The sequence below is a fragment of the Terrapene carolina genome, unplaced genomic scaffold, assembly GCF_002925995.2.
Source record: "Terrapene carolina triunguis isolate 2854851 unplaced genomic scaffold, T_m_triunguis-2.0 Scaffold66, whole genome shotgun sequence".
NCBI lineage: Eukaryota > Metazoa > Chordata > Testudines > Emydidae > Terrapene > Terrapene triunguis.
Genome location: NW_020664417.1, coordinates 233,577 through 251,317, shown reverse-complemented (window position 1 = coordinate 251,317; position 17,741 = coordinate 233,577). Strand labels below are relative to the sequence as shown.

At 40.3% G+C, this 17,741-nt stretch overlaps 1 protein-coding gene across 1 annotated transcript in view; it reads left to right on the top strand.

Annotated features, from left to right (window-relative positions):
- Positions 1-5,381: 5,381 nt before the first annotated feature.
- CAMK2D (calcium/calmodulin dependent protein kinase II delta) overlaps positions 5,382-17,741 on the top strand; it is a gene marked incomplete at its 3' end in the record, with an annotated part of 242,535 nt that continues 230,175 nt past the window's right edge. Inside the window, exons 1-2 of the mRNA XM_029910700.1 lie at positions 5,382-6,086; positions 7,511-7,605. Coding sequence (XP_029766560.1) covers positions 6,019-6,086; positions 7,511-7,605 — 163 coding nt within the window. The remainder of the gene's footprint in view (positions 6,087-7,510; positions 7,606-17,741) is intronic.

The following is a 17,741-nucleotide window of genomic DNA, read 5'->3' as shown; positions in this document are numbered from 1 at the left end:
CACAAGAGAACATGAGGCCTTGGAGATAACTAAGTATTGCAGTTCAGACCATCTAGTCATAAAAATAAATATATATCTAACACCAAATAAAACTGGTCCATTTTCCAGGCCATTTTGTGTCTAGACCTTTGTTATAAATTGGCTGCTGAATTTGTTCATGAGCAATATATATATATATATAATTCCTAGCAGTGCTCATAATGAGAAGTTTACACAAATGACCTTTTAAAAGCTCAGTAATTCTTTCACATCACTGGCAAATTGAAAGCCTGTGTTTGCAAGTATCACAAATAAAAAGAGAACCTCACTCTATCTAAAAATAAAACTATATAGCTAAAGAGCTCACTGAATAGTAAAACCTTTAAAATAAATGCCACTTCCTTTTCCACAGTTTACAGTTAAATTCTTTCCATTGAATTGCAAGATTTTATTAAATTACAGACTCTTTAGAGGAACTAGCTATCCGGTTTTTCATATATTTTATCTATATGCAATCCTCTCTTGAATTTTTCTGTTTCAGGATTTTTTTAAAAACTTTTTTGTTCTCTATTTCTATCTGACTTTCTTCATCCAATATAAGACCCACAAATTAAAGATCTGTTTCTGTAGCCTTAGAAGCATCCTGAACAATTGGTCATTTTTTTCAAAAGTGAATTTAGTGGGCCAGATCCTTGGTTGCCTTTTTTTGCTGTTTTGACTCAGATCCAATTTTGAGGGCTTATGTGGGACTTAAATGTCAGCTAGGAATTATGCTCCTCCCCACCATCTGCAGGGGGATGAATTTCATCCAGAGTGAATGGTGTGTTTTAAGAAATATCCCAGCCTCTAAGATGTTTCAGAGTTGTCTTTGACTTCTTTCATAATGTAACTTTTCTGAATCCAGATTCACAAGCTTTTCTCACTATAAAGAAGTGTAAGTAAATATTTCCCTTTTTCAAATGCCCAATTTTCTCACGTTTTGCCAATTCCAGTTTAACATTTCCTATGAAAACTCCTTGGACCTATTTTGGATTTTATTCAGATTGTTCCATGAGCGAGGAAAAGGGTGAGAGGAATGATTTTTTTTTATCCTTCCAGTGTGCAGCTACATGATGTCATAACCATAAGAACACCAATATAGAGCTGATGAAAATGACTTGACTTTCTTCATTTCCTTTTGACATTTTGTGTTAATTAAATGACAAGCATGGGGTACTACTACTAATTACTCCTGGGGGAATTCTGATTCTGTGTCACTGCGCAAGTGTAAAATTAATGTCCCTTGCCGATCTCCCCCACCCCCCTCAAATAATTGATTCTGATGGGGAGGCAAAGGGAAGCTTTCACCCACCAGGCGTCATGTGGCACCAGAAGAGAGGACAGCTGGCTCATGGGCTGGAGCCGTCAGCTGCAGAGAGGAAGTGGGGTAGATGCTGCCTTCCTGACAGCACCCTGCTCGCAGGACCAGGTAAAGAGGCATGGGATATAGGGGGATGGACAGAGCGGGGCACATGGGGCTGCTGGGGGGTCTCACAGACTGGGATTCAGAAGGGCTAGTGCAGAGGACAGACTGGGGCAGGGGCACAGGAGTTAGTGGGGTGACATTGAGCTAAGGGCTGAATGGGAGAGGGGGTGCAGGGCCACATGGGGATGAGGGAAGTGGGAGTGGCTGAGTGGGGATGCAGGGACACATGGAGACAGGGGCAGTTATGCCTGGCTGAATGGGTGAAGCTAGAGGTCAGTCAGGCTCTGCATGAGGAAGTCTCTTCAACTCCCTAACCATTCTCCCACCCACACCCAACACTCCTCCAGGTTCACTCCCAAGCTCCTTCCCAGCAATTACTTCCCTCTCCCTCAGCTCCTCCATTAACCCTAACTTGCCCAAGCCTTTGCACTGCTTCTGAGGAGTGCAAGAAATACACTTCTGTATTGTAGTTTAAATGAATTATTACTCAAAGTTCTGTATTAATATGCCAGGAACCTATTTGTCAAAAAACATTTCCTGGATCTTTTTTGTTGTCTTATTGTTACAGACATACTTGCTGACAGGTATTTTTAAATAAATTACCAAAATCATTGAAACTGGCATGATTATATTGTTATTTTGACAAATAAAATATGCAGAATTTTGCAGCATTTTAAAATATTATACACCGAATTTTTAACTTTTTGGTGCAGAATTTCCCCAGGAGTATACTAATAGGTGCTTCCCCCAAATACTTGCTATTGGGACATATCACCGTGAAAATGAGATAAGAACAGTATTGGTAACATAACATGGGAATATGTTTATTTTTTGAATATATATACATAACGCCTACCAAACACATCTCTGAAGTGCATGCAGTTATCAAGATGCATTGGGGTTTTAAAACTGCTGATTTATTGTGCCTTATTTATGGAAATGTATGTACATTTATGCACAACTTGCATCCTATTTTACAGCTAGAAGATGTTGGAAGGTATGCTAACAAGTTGGCTGCTTGCTTTTTTTCCCCCCCATGTCCTCCCCATATGCCTGTAATTTCTTTCCTCCCTCTGTGGTGAGTGCTGTTGCCTGTGTTTATGCATCCTCCAGTTGTTTACGCTCTTTGCTGAATACGCAATGTTGGAGTGGAACATATGGTGTTGTACCTGGTCATGACTTTGTTTACAAAGGCTACACCCTCTTTCTTTCTGCTATGCACACAATGAGCCTGGGAGGTCTGCATCCATGCCTCACGTGAATTTCATCCAGTGGAAACTTACCTTTAAAGAGGGTTATGTGCTCTTTGCCTCACTGTAGACAAAAGTTATTACTTTCTTAACTCTCTCCTGTGGTGAATAGTCAAAATCAGGCTTGTAGGCTAAAACTTACACACTTCTGTTGTGCACTACTATTCTGTATAGACAAGCCCAGGGGTAGGCAACCTATGGCATGTGTGCCAAAGGTGGCACGCGAGCTGATTTTCAGTGGCACTCACACGGCCCGGGTCCTGGCCACCGGTCCGGGGGGGCTCTGCCTTTTAATTTAATTTTAAATGAAGCTTCTTAAACATTTTAAAAACCTTATTTACTTTACATACAACAATAGTTTAGTTATATATTAGTCTATATATATATAGACTCATAGAAAGAGACCTTCTAAAAACGTTAAAATGTATTACTGGCACGCGAAACCTTAAATTAGAGTGAATAAATGAAGACTCGGCCCACCACTTCTGAAAGGTTGCCGACCCCTAGACAAGCCCTACCTTTACAGGGATCCCAGCAATGAGACATAGTTGTCTCTGGGATGGGGACATATCAGCGAATGAACTAATTAACAGAAATACTGTAAAATTTGAGACAAGATAAAGAAAATCTGCATCTGATTAAAGGAACCCCTCTCACCCCAGTCTCAGTAAGACAGAGAAGAATTGCCCTGCTTGGTATTTGGCCAGGATACTCGGGTTAACATTCTGGTATTTTTACCCTGACCCTGAGTGGGCAGGGAGATTCATAGATTCACAGGGTTTAAGGCCAGAAGGGACCACTAGAATATTTAGTTTAACCTCCTGTATAGCATACACCATTAAATTTCACCCTGTTACCCCAATAACTATGTCTCTATTAATACCTATCATTAACTAGATCTCTATTGTATTATTATTTGTACTGAAGTAATGCCTGAGAACTTTAATTGTAGATCAGGATGTTAGTCATAGACCAGTACCTCATTCTTCTGTGCCCTGTATAAGCACATAACAAAACCAACCTTAATTGTGACATTTCCTAACTTTGAGTGCTTAACTTTGTAACCTGAATAATGTTCCTTAAATGTATACATGTGGAGTCCTGCTACACATAGAAATTGAGAGCATATGGAGCATGCTCAGTCATTCTGCGGAGCTAAATGCCTGCATAGTCTGGTCAGCACAAGCAGCTGAATAAGATAAAATCTTCGGAGATTTTTGCTACTAAAATTAAAGAAGTCTCTACTGACCATGCACAAACTGCAATTGGGGCAGATTGTCGTGGGGACGGCAATAGGGATATCCTTGACACAAAGGCCACCTTTCTACCAAATGTCAAGTTCCTTTTCCAAAGCACAAGGGCACTACAGCTGTTTGAAGAAAAGGTCAACAGAATTTTTTAACATGGGCAAAGAACATATTTCCCCTTAGCCTCCTGTTTGGAAATTGGCTGAACTGTTTTTTGCTGAAATTTTTGAAGAAATAAAATAAAAATTAAATGCCTACATTAATCAGCCTGAGGCAGAAACCTACCATGTAAAATTTCAGATTAAAAGATTAAAGGCTGGCAAAATTATAAGCAACTGAAAACAGGGTGTTGTGAAATGTAACCATAGGAATGGATGCTACCAGAACTATCTACAATACACCAGATTATAAACCAGATTCCCAGTGGTGGGGGAGTTGCTGGAGCTGGGAAAACTACAAAGAAGTGTCCAGGTGATTGTGTAGGCTACAGCAGTGGGGAAAGGTACTTTGTGTCTATGTGCACAGAACTCTCCCTGCATGGGTACCTGGCCTCCCAGCACGTAGACACTCTCCCCATGCAGATACATAAAGGGAAGAGTGTACACATACAACACGCTTTCCCTCTGCGCTGCGCCAAACACGCAGGTTCAGCGGCCCCGACACTGGGGAGCAGCTGCTCGTCTCGTGAGGCAGCTCACTCGCTCCTGCCCCGCCCCAACCACAAGAGAAGTCTCGCGAGAAGCTGCATGCCTCGCTTGGCTGCCCTTAGCCTTAAGGAGGCTGCCTGGAACGCACCCAGAGAGTGTGTCAATTATGACGCTACAGAATGGAACGCAGCGAAGGGCGGATGCAGTGATAGGCGGCGGGGGGAGGCAGAATTCGCTGCTCGGGAAGGGGCGCTGCAGCCGCTCGCGCGGGCGTTGGGGCGGCAGGAGAACCGTGCACTGGCAGTGCGCAGCTGTCGCCCGTAGGCGGGGGTCATGCAGAACGTTCCTCAGCTGTTTAATAGACCCACGTGCCTCTTTGATGGCTAGCTGAGGCTGAGCAGCCGGTGTAGCATGCAGCCGTGCATCACAAGGATGGGGAGCCTGCAGCAGGCTTTACTCCAGTCCTGGCACACAAAGCAGAACTGCCCCCTCCCCTTCTCGCTCTCCTGGCTTCGGCTCACGCCCAGCCTCTGCCGCGGGGAGGGGAGCGTTGCTGTTTCAATGAGAAATTCATCCATCTCCCCGCTGCTTGTGCACAAAACGTGCCCGGCTCCCACGGTGGGAGCCCTGCCAAAAAAAGAAAAAAAAGCGAGAGGCAGGAAGGGGGGGTGCCGCGGCCACCCGCCCGCCTGAGCAAGGAGGCGGCTGCAGAGACTGTCTTCCGTGGAAAGTCACCCGAGTGCCCGCTTTCCCCCGTGCGTGTGAGGCCGCCGCTAGAGGGAGCTGTGCTACAGAGAGAGGGAGGGAGAAGGGAGAGGCAGCTGCCGCAGGAGGAGAAAGACCCCCCAGCTACTTCTTCAACTCGGTCTGCCCCCTTCCTCCTCAGCTCTGCGCTGCTGCTGTCAGTAGCGGCGGCCTGAGGAGCCGCAGAGCCCCCCACAGCCCGGCTGCGGTCAGGGCCGGCGCTCAGCCCCGGCGCGGAGCAGAGGCGGAGTGGACTGGGGCTGCTGCGGCTGGGTTCCAGTTCTCTCCTCCTCCATCCACCCACCCAGCTGTATCATTCTTAGTCACGGCTGGCTTTGCTGCCGCTCGCCTTCCCGCTCTCCCGGCTGGTTTTGGTTTCCCTTTTGCTGTCAGTTTCCCCCTGTGCACTGACCAGTGGGGTTTACATTTAAACCAACCGAAAGCCGCGGGGCGGAGAGAGGGAGAAGCTGCGCGAAGGAAGGTAGCTCGCGGAGAGGCGTGGAGCTCCCCACCCCTCCCGACCAGCCCCATCAAACCATCCGGTAAGAAAGTAAAGAAGCCAGCGAGGGTGACACCGACTCGCCCGGAGGAGGAGAAGCGCGTCTTCTCTCCCGTCTCGCCTCCTTTCCGTCCCCGCTCCTCCCAGCCCCTCTTCTCCGAGGCCCCGGCAGGAGCAGCCTGGACTCATGATGGCTTCAACCACTACCTGCACCAGATTCACCGACGAGTACCAGCTCTTCGAGGAGCTTGGAAAGTAAGAGACCTGCCGGCCGCTGCACACTGTGCGGGGAAAGGGGGAGGGGGTCCCAGAGCGGAGGGGAGGGGGATTTCGGTTGGGGGCAGGGGAGGTGGTTTGACACGTCAAGGCTGGGCAAAGAGGTGGCTTTTGTTTGGGTGTAAAATGAAGGGGGGGGGGAATCAGGCTGGTTGTTGCCTCAGATCCTTTGCAAAGGATACTTAGTGCATTGCTGATCTCTGCAGTTGGAGCTGTCATGGGGGAGGGAGGAGGATTCAGCTCTATGCACGTATCTAGATGATAAATTCATATTTTTTAGACGCAGCTGCTTCTCTGCTTTGCATGCTTGTCTGTTTGATACTTGATACAATTAGGTGCCACGTTTATTGATGCAGAAAGTTCAGCTGGGCATACAGTATATTTTGCATCCAGCACTTTTAATAGGGAGTAAGGGCGACCCTGCGTGAATGTAGCTTGCCCCCTCCCCTTCCCTCCTCTTGTTATTTATGAAAGATTGTTGTTCTCGATCTTAATATCACACTGTATCTATCATTCTCTTCAGGATTTATAGCCACCATTCTCGCCAGGCTGTAGGAGAAACCCGATGTAGACAAGAAAGCTCTGCCCAGAGCAGGGTGTGCTTTTGTATTTTTCATGACCACGATCAGAAAAGCTGTGCGGTTTATTTGACACTCGAAAATACACCCAAACGCTCATAGATCCACTGTTTACAAAGAAGCTTGATGGCAGTGTATTGTTCAGACCTGAAATTAACTATTGCCCAGTCTCCAGTTTCTCTTTGATTTTTTTTAAATTTGTGAGTTCATTGCTGTGTCATTTCGTTATGTAAATAACTTGAAAAGGCTTGTGGGGCTACCATTTGGTATTAAAAACATGGAGAATATGTCGTAAACAGGAATCTAATTCAAATGCTCCTTTTCTGCAAGGAGTAGGAATGTCACCGTGTAGCGCAGTATTTATTAAGATCTACTTCCTTGTCACACAAATGGGCTCAGTGTTTAAATTTAATTAAATACAATCGCCATGTTGACAGAGCTGGAGGTGAATTTTTTACACAGATTTTGTTTCGTTTTTCACACTTTTTTGCTGCTTGTAAGATAGTCACAGAGCATTTGAGGCTTTTGAGTCAGGGAACTGTAAAAATGTGCACGTTTCCGGTGTGTAAATACCATCACTTATAATTTACAGTGTACATATATTTAAACTGTTTAATGATGTGACTTGTGCTCACTTGTATTTTAAATCCAGTTTACTGTTATAGTCTATAAAATGAGTAATGATTGCCATTTTGTGCTCATTTTCCTGTCTCCTGTATTGACATTATGTGTTTCAATCAAATCAGTTAAAACACTCAAATTATTAGAACCATTATTCAGTATTACAGCCCTTGTATTGATGTTTGTCTGGTTATTGGTTTTCAGGGGGGCGTTCTCAGTGGTGAGAAGATGTGTGAAAATTCCTACAGGACAAGAGTATGCTGCCAAAATTATCAACACCAAAAAGCTGTCTGCTCGAGGTGGGTATTTTTCAACCCAATATTTTCAGTGTCTCTCTCTCTCTCTATTGCTCCCCCCGCCCTTTTTGTGCTTATAATAGTATTATATCTAAGCATTTACACATTGAGTAGATATTTTATTTTTTTCTCCGTATATTTTCCATTTTCCTAAAATACTGGTTAGTTTTTCCATGTTGTTAAGTAATCTTTTACTGACTGACAATGCTTAGATATGAGATTACTGCTCTACCATGCTAAAAGGAAAGATGTACAAATTCTACAGCATTTTTTTGAAGATGCAAATCTGCTTTTCAGCTCTGAGAGAGAGTTTGAATAACAGCCTGGAATGTCATTTTATTTTATTATTTTTTGAGAAAATGCTCTCACTCTAATTTTTATTAAGAAAAAATAGGTCAAATCTTAATTGAATCACATTCTTCCATTATATTTAAATATGAACATAATTAATCAAGCCATATTTAACAGTGAACGCCTTTAGAAAAAAATTTGATCTGCTGCACATACAGTTTTTCAAAGGAAAATGTAGTATAATAGGGTAGACATTTTATAAAGTAACTATTTATGTACCAAATAGTGATGTTTAAGTGAAGCATTTGTACTGTTATTTCTATCATGCACATATTTTCTTCTCCTTTTATTTGTATTTTCCTTATGTGGTATATATTTGACAGCTGTATCTATATCTATATATAGATATTCACTGGTTGTGTGCTTACACTACATTAAAGAAACTATATATTTACTGTGTGTTAGGACTGCTGAAAATAGGCCTTATACTTATTGTCTGATAAATCCACACTAACGTGCTTGTACGAGGATGTTAGGGATTAAGGATTATTCTCTGTTGACATTATCTTTACTTTCATGTGAATTTATGGTATTGTGATGAGCATGGAAATGTGTAAACAAACCATGTCAGTGTGTAAACCTGCCTTTGTGGCTTGGTCTATATTTTATACAAGGGAAGCGTTGTATACAAGCAGCACTCTGATTTCATTAATTCATTTAATAAATATATAAAAGAATTCTTCTAATATATGGTGGCATAGCTGTAACTTTTAATGCTTCTCTAACAGCTGGGGATCATTCAACATTTTGCATTATATAATCTTATTTTCAGCTCAGTAACAGGGCTATAAAAGTTTACTTTTCACTAACTCTTAGACTTCAGGCTCTTAATGTGTGAGAGATTTATTTTTTCTCTTCTTTTAGTTTTGTGTAACCATATTTCTAATGAGTCTGTTCGTTTTTAGGATGTGGTTTATTTTTTTAATGGAGGGGTGAGGAAAGTAAATGGAAGTTTGTGATTTGAGAACTTTTTTTTAAACTTAAAAATACATTTTGATTTTAAATTATTTTTTCTCTGTCAGTTGATAATGTTGATCTGTTAGTTTGGATATTTAAAAGAAAAATAGCCAAAATATTGACATTTAAAACAGATAAATGTTTAAAAATTTAAGTCCCTCTTGACACGAGAGACAGTAATGGACTCAACACTGGATTGTTAATGAATTATGGTTTGAATGTATCACATATATATTATGATTTTAAATATGTGTGTTACAGTGAAGAAACTATAACATTTATTAAAGTAAATTTTAAAGAGTCTGCCTTAAACTCCTAAAAGTAGCACAGGACGTGCAAAATAGAAGCATTTACTTTTTCTTACACCATTTTCTCTAGACATTGCAGCACATACAGGACCAAATTCATCTTTGGTGTATTCTTTTAATTTAAGTGGAATTTCACCAAGGAAATTGAGAGCACAGTATGCAGTGTAACATCATGCACAGATCTTGGATTTCTGCATTCACGGTACCCAAGAATTCAACTCTGAGTTCCCTTACTTTTGTGGATTTAAACTTTAAATCTGAATAATAAATTGTGGGCATGTCATTTTCCTTACATATACATGTGTGAATACATGATATATTGTCAGTGGATTTAAGTGAGTATTATAGGGGTAGGGAATGCTAACTGTCCAGCTCTGCCTGTACAAATTTGCACAAATAGTTTGGTCATTGATTAGGCAACTTTCACAGAGCTAGATTTTACAGAACTCTTCAAAAATTGCTAGTAGGAAGTTTTGCTTTCATTTCTATTGCAGTGATATGGTCCATATAGTGAGGGTATTAACATACCTAAGAAATTGCTTTGTATTGTGTGTGTATATATCTACACATACACACAGTATACGTATAATAACTACACAGACTCAGTGTACTGAGGTATTTTGTTAGCTAAATAGCTCCAGATATGAAACAGTAATCATCAAGCATGCATCAGGTTAGAAAAATATGTTCTTGTGACCCTAACTATTTGTAGTCTATTAAAAGCATGCTTCCAATTTCTCTGTATTCAGATATTTATTATGATATAGAAGCTATACGTTGCATAGCATCAAACTGTGATACATTTTAATATGGATAACTGATAATGGATTTACAGATTGTAGTTTAGATACTATTTGAAATCACACCATTATTTAATTCTTTTCACATCTTGACATGTTTTTCATTGTGAAATGGAGCCGTTGATTTTCATGGGTTCATACGATAATTCACTGGTGTATGAAATCATAGAGTATGCTATTGTTTAATTCTAATGGGCAGTTCATAAAGGGAACTTCATCCCGGTGCACAGGGTACAGTAACTCCTCACTTAATGTTGTCCCGGTTAACGTTGTTTTGTTGTTACGTTGCTGATCTATTAGGGAACAAGCTCGTTTAAAGTTGTGCAATGCTCCCTTATAACGTCGTTTGGCAGCTCCTGCTTTGTCCACTGCTTGCAGGATTCTCTAGAAGGGGATTAGAACCAGGTAGGGCCAGCAGCCCTCTCCCCCATCAGCTCCCCTAAATTCCCTGTAAGGTATGTGGCGCGGCAGCTGCCCAGCAGTAGTTCAGCTGTCTCTTCCCACACTGCTGTGCTGCTCCTGTCCGCCCTCAGCCTTGGAGCTGCTCCCGGGAGCTTCCTGCTTGCTGGGGGAGGGGGACAGAGGGGTGCTGATATCAGGATGTCCCCCTGTTTCCCCCCCCCCCGCACTCTGTACCCCCTCTCCACAAAGCGGAGGAGAGGGACAGAAAGGAGGGAGCTGGCTGGAAGCTGTTGCTTCCTGTCTGAACTGGCTGATCTGCTTAAAAGGGCAATGTACTTGAAGTGGTGTCAGCGTACTTAAAGGGGCAATGCACGTCTCTCTCTCTCTCTCTCTCTCTCACTCATGCACGCACCCCGCAGTACTTTGGAAAGTCAGCACCTGCGCAGCCGTGCATGTGCTGTCAGGAGGAGGGAGTGGTGCGCTCCAGCTGGATAGCGTGGGCTGCTCATCATGTTCAGTTTTTTCAGGGAAGTGTTTGCAGTTACTGCCCTGCATCTATTGTGTTTCCTCCCTCCTGCCTCAGTCCATGCTGCCTTGCAGAGTGTGAGGCTACATTAACAACAGCCTATTAACCCTTGAGGGCTCAGCTGAATGCTGGCTCATCATTTAGCAGCAAGGCATTCCCTGGGAAATATTCCACTCTTACTCCACCACCTCAACCAAGCTTCACAATTATTCATTGCTGTGTACCTAATCCCCCTATTTACTTTAATTCTTATGGGGAAATTGGATTCGCTTAACATCATTTTGCATAAAGTCGCATTTTTTAGGAACATAACTACAACGTTAAGTGAGGAGTTACTGTACATACAAGGTACTCTGTGTTGAGGTGAATGTCATGTATGGTGACTGGTTCTCTTTGGTGTAGTTCACTAAATTCACATAGTGTTCAATAAGACTTTTGCTTGAAACATTGAAGAAGAGGTATTTTAACAAATGATATGGAAAAATCAAGACTTTGATTATATTTTACTAAGTTTATTTAAAACAGTATTAATATTCTTAGTTATGGGTTTCAGTTAGTGTTGCCTAGTCAAACAGCTCTTTCCCACCTACGTTTTCTTTGACTATATTTGAACACTTAGATTCATAGTCCTCCCAATGTGAAATATTGATCTGGTCATACAAAGTTGTCTGTGGATTTGCACTTTCTTCATAGTTTCCCTGCATAATTAAATCTTTACAAAGGAGTTTCAAAACACTCTTGTGTTTAAAGTGCTGCATGTTCTTTTTCACTTGTTTGGGGGTCTTTTGCACAACACTTTGCATTTCTACTGCTCTTATTTTCAAAATTAAGTTTGTGTTTTAAATTTGTGACAAATTACATATATTTGGAATGTGGTCACATACCAAACTAATCCAAATTGCAAAAGAAAAAATACTATTGTTTAAAGTTCAATTTTTTTTTAAATAAAGAATTTGATTTTAAATGCATGGTTTGCTATAATATTGATAACAGTTAGAAATTTCATCAGTTTCATGGTTCTCTGTTGATTTGTTGTTCTTAAATAATAATAGAAGTATAACCTTTCATTGTAGAAGCACCTTTTGTGAACAATTTTTGTGTTAACTAATATTTCAGTAGGAACATACAAAAGTTCCACTTTTCATTTAAAAATAATGTCAAGCTTCATATGCAAATTGTAGTTTTTGTAAATTATTAAACTTTAATGAAGAATGAAGAGATTATTTTCTAACAATATGAATCTGTATTAAATTAACAGTTGGTCATTTGTATCAGAAGAACACATTATAAATAAACTAGGAGCATGAATATACTGCAGGAAAGTAGACCCCTGAAAGAAAGTGGAAGAGCTGGCATACTACAGAAAAGTAGTAGCAAAAACCAGTATATCTGTGCTGCTTTTGCATTGTACTAGGCTTCATCTTATATATATTCTATTACTTTTTATTAAATCTTGGTTTTGTTATTTGCAGAGGCTGTCTTCTTTGTGGGTATATAGTTAGGATGAATAAAGTTTGCTATTCTAAAATATTATTTTATTCACTCTTGCCCTATTATGCATCAAACTTTAAAAAAAAAAAAAGACAAAATTTAATAGCACTTATTTTTATCTTTGAACCTCTTCTTTTTTGAAAGAATTGTGGCTTTAACCCTACGCAGATCCCATTGCGGGATCGAGGTCTTAATCTCCAATTACAATGTATGTGTTGCACGGACAATAAGAAAATATGAAAGATTTTGGCAACCGTTGTACTTTTGACATACTCTCTCTGATTGGATTGAAAAGGAACAGAAATCAATGTGCTCAGCGGATTGTTCATTGTATGCAGTCATTTCACTCATGTGAACTTGCACCAGATCTGTAGTGACCAAATGTACTTGCCTTCTGATGATCACTCAGTGATACTGTCCAGTTCCTAGTGTGCCTTTGTCCATATTGCAAAAAATACCCCACCCTTTGGTCATTGCAGCAAAAAGATGAGCAAATATCTGTGGCAAGCATACATATTTGTAGGGCAGACACAGGAACCCGTAGGAGTTATCAGTTCCATTCTTTCCATACCCGTCACCAGATCCAAAGTCTACTAACATCAGTGAGAGACTTGCAGTTAGTTTCTTAGGGTTTTGGATCAGATCCTTGGAGGTTTCTGCTGGTTACTTATTGTCTTCTCAGTTGGCCCCCCTCCACTCCTCTCAGTATCTTTCTATTTTATGAGAGTAGTGCTTCACTGATATTTCCTGTAGTTTACCCACTGAAGGGTCCCCATGTGTAAGGAAGTGCCACAGGTGACCACACCAATTGCAGATTCTTACAACTACCTGTGATGGGCATGGAGGCTGAAGAGGCACTCTCACCCTTTTGGAACAACATTTTGTTGGGAGACTGTGAGGAATTTTGCTGTGCGGCTAGAGTATTTCCATCTATAAATCTATCCATGTGGAACATTTCACAAACCATAAAGTTGTTTAAAATGCTTTAGAGAGATAAATGGAAATGTGAACCATATAAGGTGGTATTTTTCAGCATAGGTTTTTATGGCAAAGGGAGAAAAATTACCATGCCACTACAGACTAGTGGTCCATTTAGTCACGTATCTTGTCTCTAGCAATGCTGTATGCTTTGCAGGAATCCAAAAAACTGCAATAATGCACCCAACAGTGCAGTACTATATACCATAGGGAAAATTTCATTCTGACCCCAGCAGGTGATCAGTGTAACCCTGAAGCACAAGAATTAATAAAATGTAGACTTCTGTCTTTGTAATTTTAGCATAACTGGATGGTATTCTTATTCATATTGTTGTCTATAATCAATCAAACAAACAAAAAACCCCTCAGGGACTGATCTTGTAATCCTCAGTGAAGCAAATGTCCGTTTTATATGTGCAAGGACCACAGAATTGGGCTCTAAGACATTTGCTTTAGTAAATTCTTGTGGAGGTCTGTTTCTCATGTTAATTATATGTTGATTGGTAACATATTTTCTTTCATGTATTAAATGTTTTGCCTTTTCAGTATTTCCTTTAGGATGACAGGAAACGATAATCGGTTACACTTGATTGGCCTTTTCCTAGTCACTCACTATTTTCTGTCTGATTCTTAGTTTAATTACAGCCTCATATTGTACTAGTTAATATAGGAGTCCTGTGTCCGCTGTGATTTATAAATTCAGTGTGAATGTTTTTTTTCATATTTATTTGCAAATATTCAGTTCTTCAGGTAAATTGGTGCTATTTTTTCCCCCTTCTCCAAATGTTTAAAATATCAGTGAGTTCAGAAAGCTTGTGAATGTGGAAAGTGTGTTTGTACAGTCCCATCACCAAGTACTTACCATGTGATTGAAGAGATTTTAGTATACAGGGTCAATTTCAAGAGACACTTGCATGTGCTTCACTGAAAAGTGCCCTGTTTGGGTTTTGGAGGTTTTTGTGTTGTTTAACTGCTCTTTTGTTAGTTTGTTTTTACCAAATAACTAATTATTTTAAGAACTTTTCAGACATCATTGAGATTGCCTCATAAATCCTGAATTCACTGTCACTAATTTTGGGTGGTAGTAATTTCTTTAACGTATAAAACTAGATTTGACTGGGGTGTTCCTGGCAACTGGTAGATAAATTATCCATAGCAAATTTCATATAATTTCTGTGAAGCCAATTTTCCTTTCCTTTTGCAAAGAATTTATTTCTCCTGTTCATTGTGAGTGCTGATGTGTTCAGGAAAGAATAGTTTGTTTGTTTGTTTTAAAGTCCATACAGTGATGGACATAAAAAATATGAAATCATTTTTTTTTGTTCTGTGTATGGCCACAGCTTGTTGCTGTTACATTGACATTTCAGTTTGTATTAGGAGATATATACTGGAAAAGGAAAATATATCCACACATCAGCTGAAAAAAATTTCCCTGCGGGGAAAAAATTTAATAATATTGGAATTAACTTTCTTCTTGCAGGCCAGGGAAATGTGATTAAACATATAGGTGCCCTAGGGCATGTACAACTTTCACCGTGGTTTAGAAATGGTATTTTGAAACCATTGCTTCTAAAGGGTCTGCAACATTGACCTCAGCAGGAGCTTTGCCCTGGCTGTAGTGGATACAGGATTAAACCCCAAATGTATAAGGTCCTGGGGGAAAATATCATAGAATTATATTTTGAAAGTCATTCAGTGATGCACGTAAGATATGGTAGATAAAAGACTGGGGGAAATGCTCATTTTTCCATTCCAGTTTATGAAATCATTAAATGTGCCTAAAAATTTGAAGAACTTTTTGGGGAGAGAAGGAACATTGTCTGGGATCTCCCCCTGTTTTCTCATTGTATTCCATTACCTCCTAGGTTTTGAATTGGGCCTCTGACCCATCTTCTGATGAGTAGGTTCCTTCCACTAAAGAGTCAGCCAGAGGGGGTTATTCAAGGGTGACTTGTTCTTTCTTTCCCTCCTCTCCCTGTAGACTATGGGCCTCTCACTTAGCTGGTTTTATGCCAAAGTAACGCCAGTTACTTCACTGGAGTTATTTCAGATTCAGGGCCGGCTCCAGGCACCAGCTTGGCAAGCAGGTGCTTGGGGCGGCCACTCCGGAGAGGGGCGGCAGGTCCAGCTGTTCGGCGGCAATTCGGCGGACGGTCCCTCACTCCCGCTCGGAGCGAAGGACCTTCCGCCGAATTGCCGCTGCAGATCGCGATCGTGGCTTTTTTTTTTTTTTTGGCTGCTTGGGGCAGCCAAAACCCTGGAGCCAGCCCTGTTCAGATTCACTCAACATAAGAGGGAAGAGAGCTAGGCACTGAGGTCTTCATCTTGAATTCCCCATATTGTACAGTTTCTAAATCTCCATGTTGATTTTGGAACATAAATATATTTTTCCTATCCTCTGTTTTCGTAGAGAATTTGTTCACTGAATGTATTTTGCTTAAATTCAAATCAAATTTCAAAGCAAAAGCTAATCTTAAAGCAAAACAAAACACTTTTAAGAGAGGGGAAAAAATTAAGTGACCAGTCCTGTTCACAGTTGCTACCCCCTCCCCCCACACACAGACTTTAGTAGGGCTACAAGCAGGAATAAAGAGAGATATTCAATAGTAACTATTTTCAGAATGGGGCCGTTAGTTAGTAATCTTTTAGTAGTATTCCGAAAACCAGGAATCAAAGCAACAATGTTCCTTGCTCTTCCACAGCCTCTTGGTGTTCTCCCTGTTACTTTTTTTAAATCTCTTTTCCTTGTTTTTATTATTTTTTATATGAAGGCTGTAAACCCCTCTAATATGTTCTGTGTACCTAAAGTATTACTTGTGTGTGTTTACACATATGTTCATATGAATATGATGTACTGTAATACATTAATTATTGTCTTAAAATGTGAAAATAAGGGCACAAGAACAATATTAAACATTTGCCATTTTATTGTATGTTTATTTTATTCTGTTATTTAGTATACACAAGAATGTACAGTATTTTATGCCTATTGTGATTTGAGGTCCCAGTTCAGTAAGGTTCTTAAATACATTGCCTGTCTTTAACATGTGAGTTGTCCTGTTAATTTAAAATTAGGCAGATGCTTATGTTACATAGATTGCTAGGGTTGGAGTGAATTCTTGTTCGTTGTCCATCTGATTAGGTTTTAAAATGAACAAGTTTATTGAAAATGAAAAATGAAAGCAATATTCTAATGAGGCAATAAGAGTTATTAGGTATGCAGATAAGAGGTATTGTACATTACTCTTTCCCAATCACGATTGGCATGAAGCATCCATTCTTACTACTCTTATTTCACCCTTATTATTCCAAGTCTTTCCCACATCAGCTGCTTTTCTGACACACTGTGACTTGAAGGGCACGGTGAAAACATAACCTCTTCTTGTAACCTAAAAACACCTGCTTTGACAGCCTGGTGATTCTGACAGATTAAAAAAATGTAAACCAAATATTTTATTTGCACAGGCAAACATAAGCAAAATAATGTATTCATTTACCTACCTTCATTTGAGCACCCTCAGATATGTAGGATAGGGTATCTGAGTGGATCTTACTGGTACCTCTGGGTTTTATTTCATCAGGGCCCTACATCCTTCTTCATATGCAGTTACCTAGCATTTGTGGGATTCTTTGTAAGGACAATTTAAGGATGGTAAAGTATTATAGAAAAGCATAACCACTTCCTAACTTTATTGGAGGAGGGAAACGTACAATACATACCCCATGTTGAAGGTGATAGCCCTTTTGTTTAACTGTTTATTTTAAATTAATTGTGCCTTGAAATTGAATGGAACATCTGCTTCATATTGGAGAGCCACATAAATCCAATCTGTCTGTTTATTCTTGTAAGTGTTTTTGTGTGTGTGTGTGTAAATATATATAATATCTGTTCCTCTCACTCTAATCTGAGTATTACTTGAAATGTTTTGTGCACCAGAGCCTTTATTTATGTAATACCAGCCTGAGCAGATGTTGCCTTTTGTGAGAAGGTTTTGGGTTTTTTTGTTTTTTTTTTTTACTGTAGTCCCACCCACTCTTCAACTGTTTTTTTTTTTCCATTATAGTGCTGCCCGTCCATTCTCCTATGTTTGAGGTTCAGTAGCGTTGTCTTCCTCTTCATATGAGACTTGTAACTCTGCTATTTCATGTTATATTTGATTGGAAGTTACTAAAGGAGTTGTCAGCTCCAGTGCAACGTATTTAACATTTGAGTGAATTTGGTGCTCGCGAAAGTGATACTGGCTGAAATCGCTGGCTCCTGCCAAGTATAGTTAAGGCCTGTGCATATTTCCTCCATGCAGCTTTGCCTTGACTTGTAATGCTTCT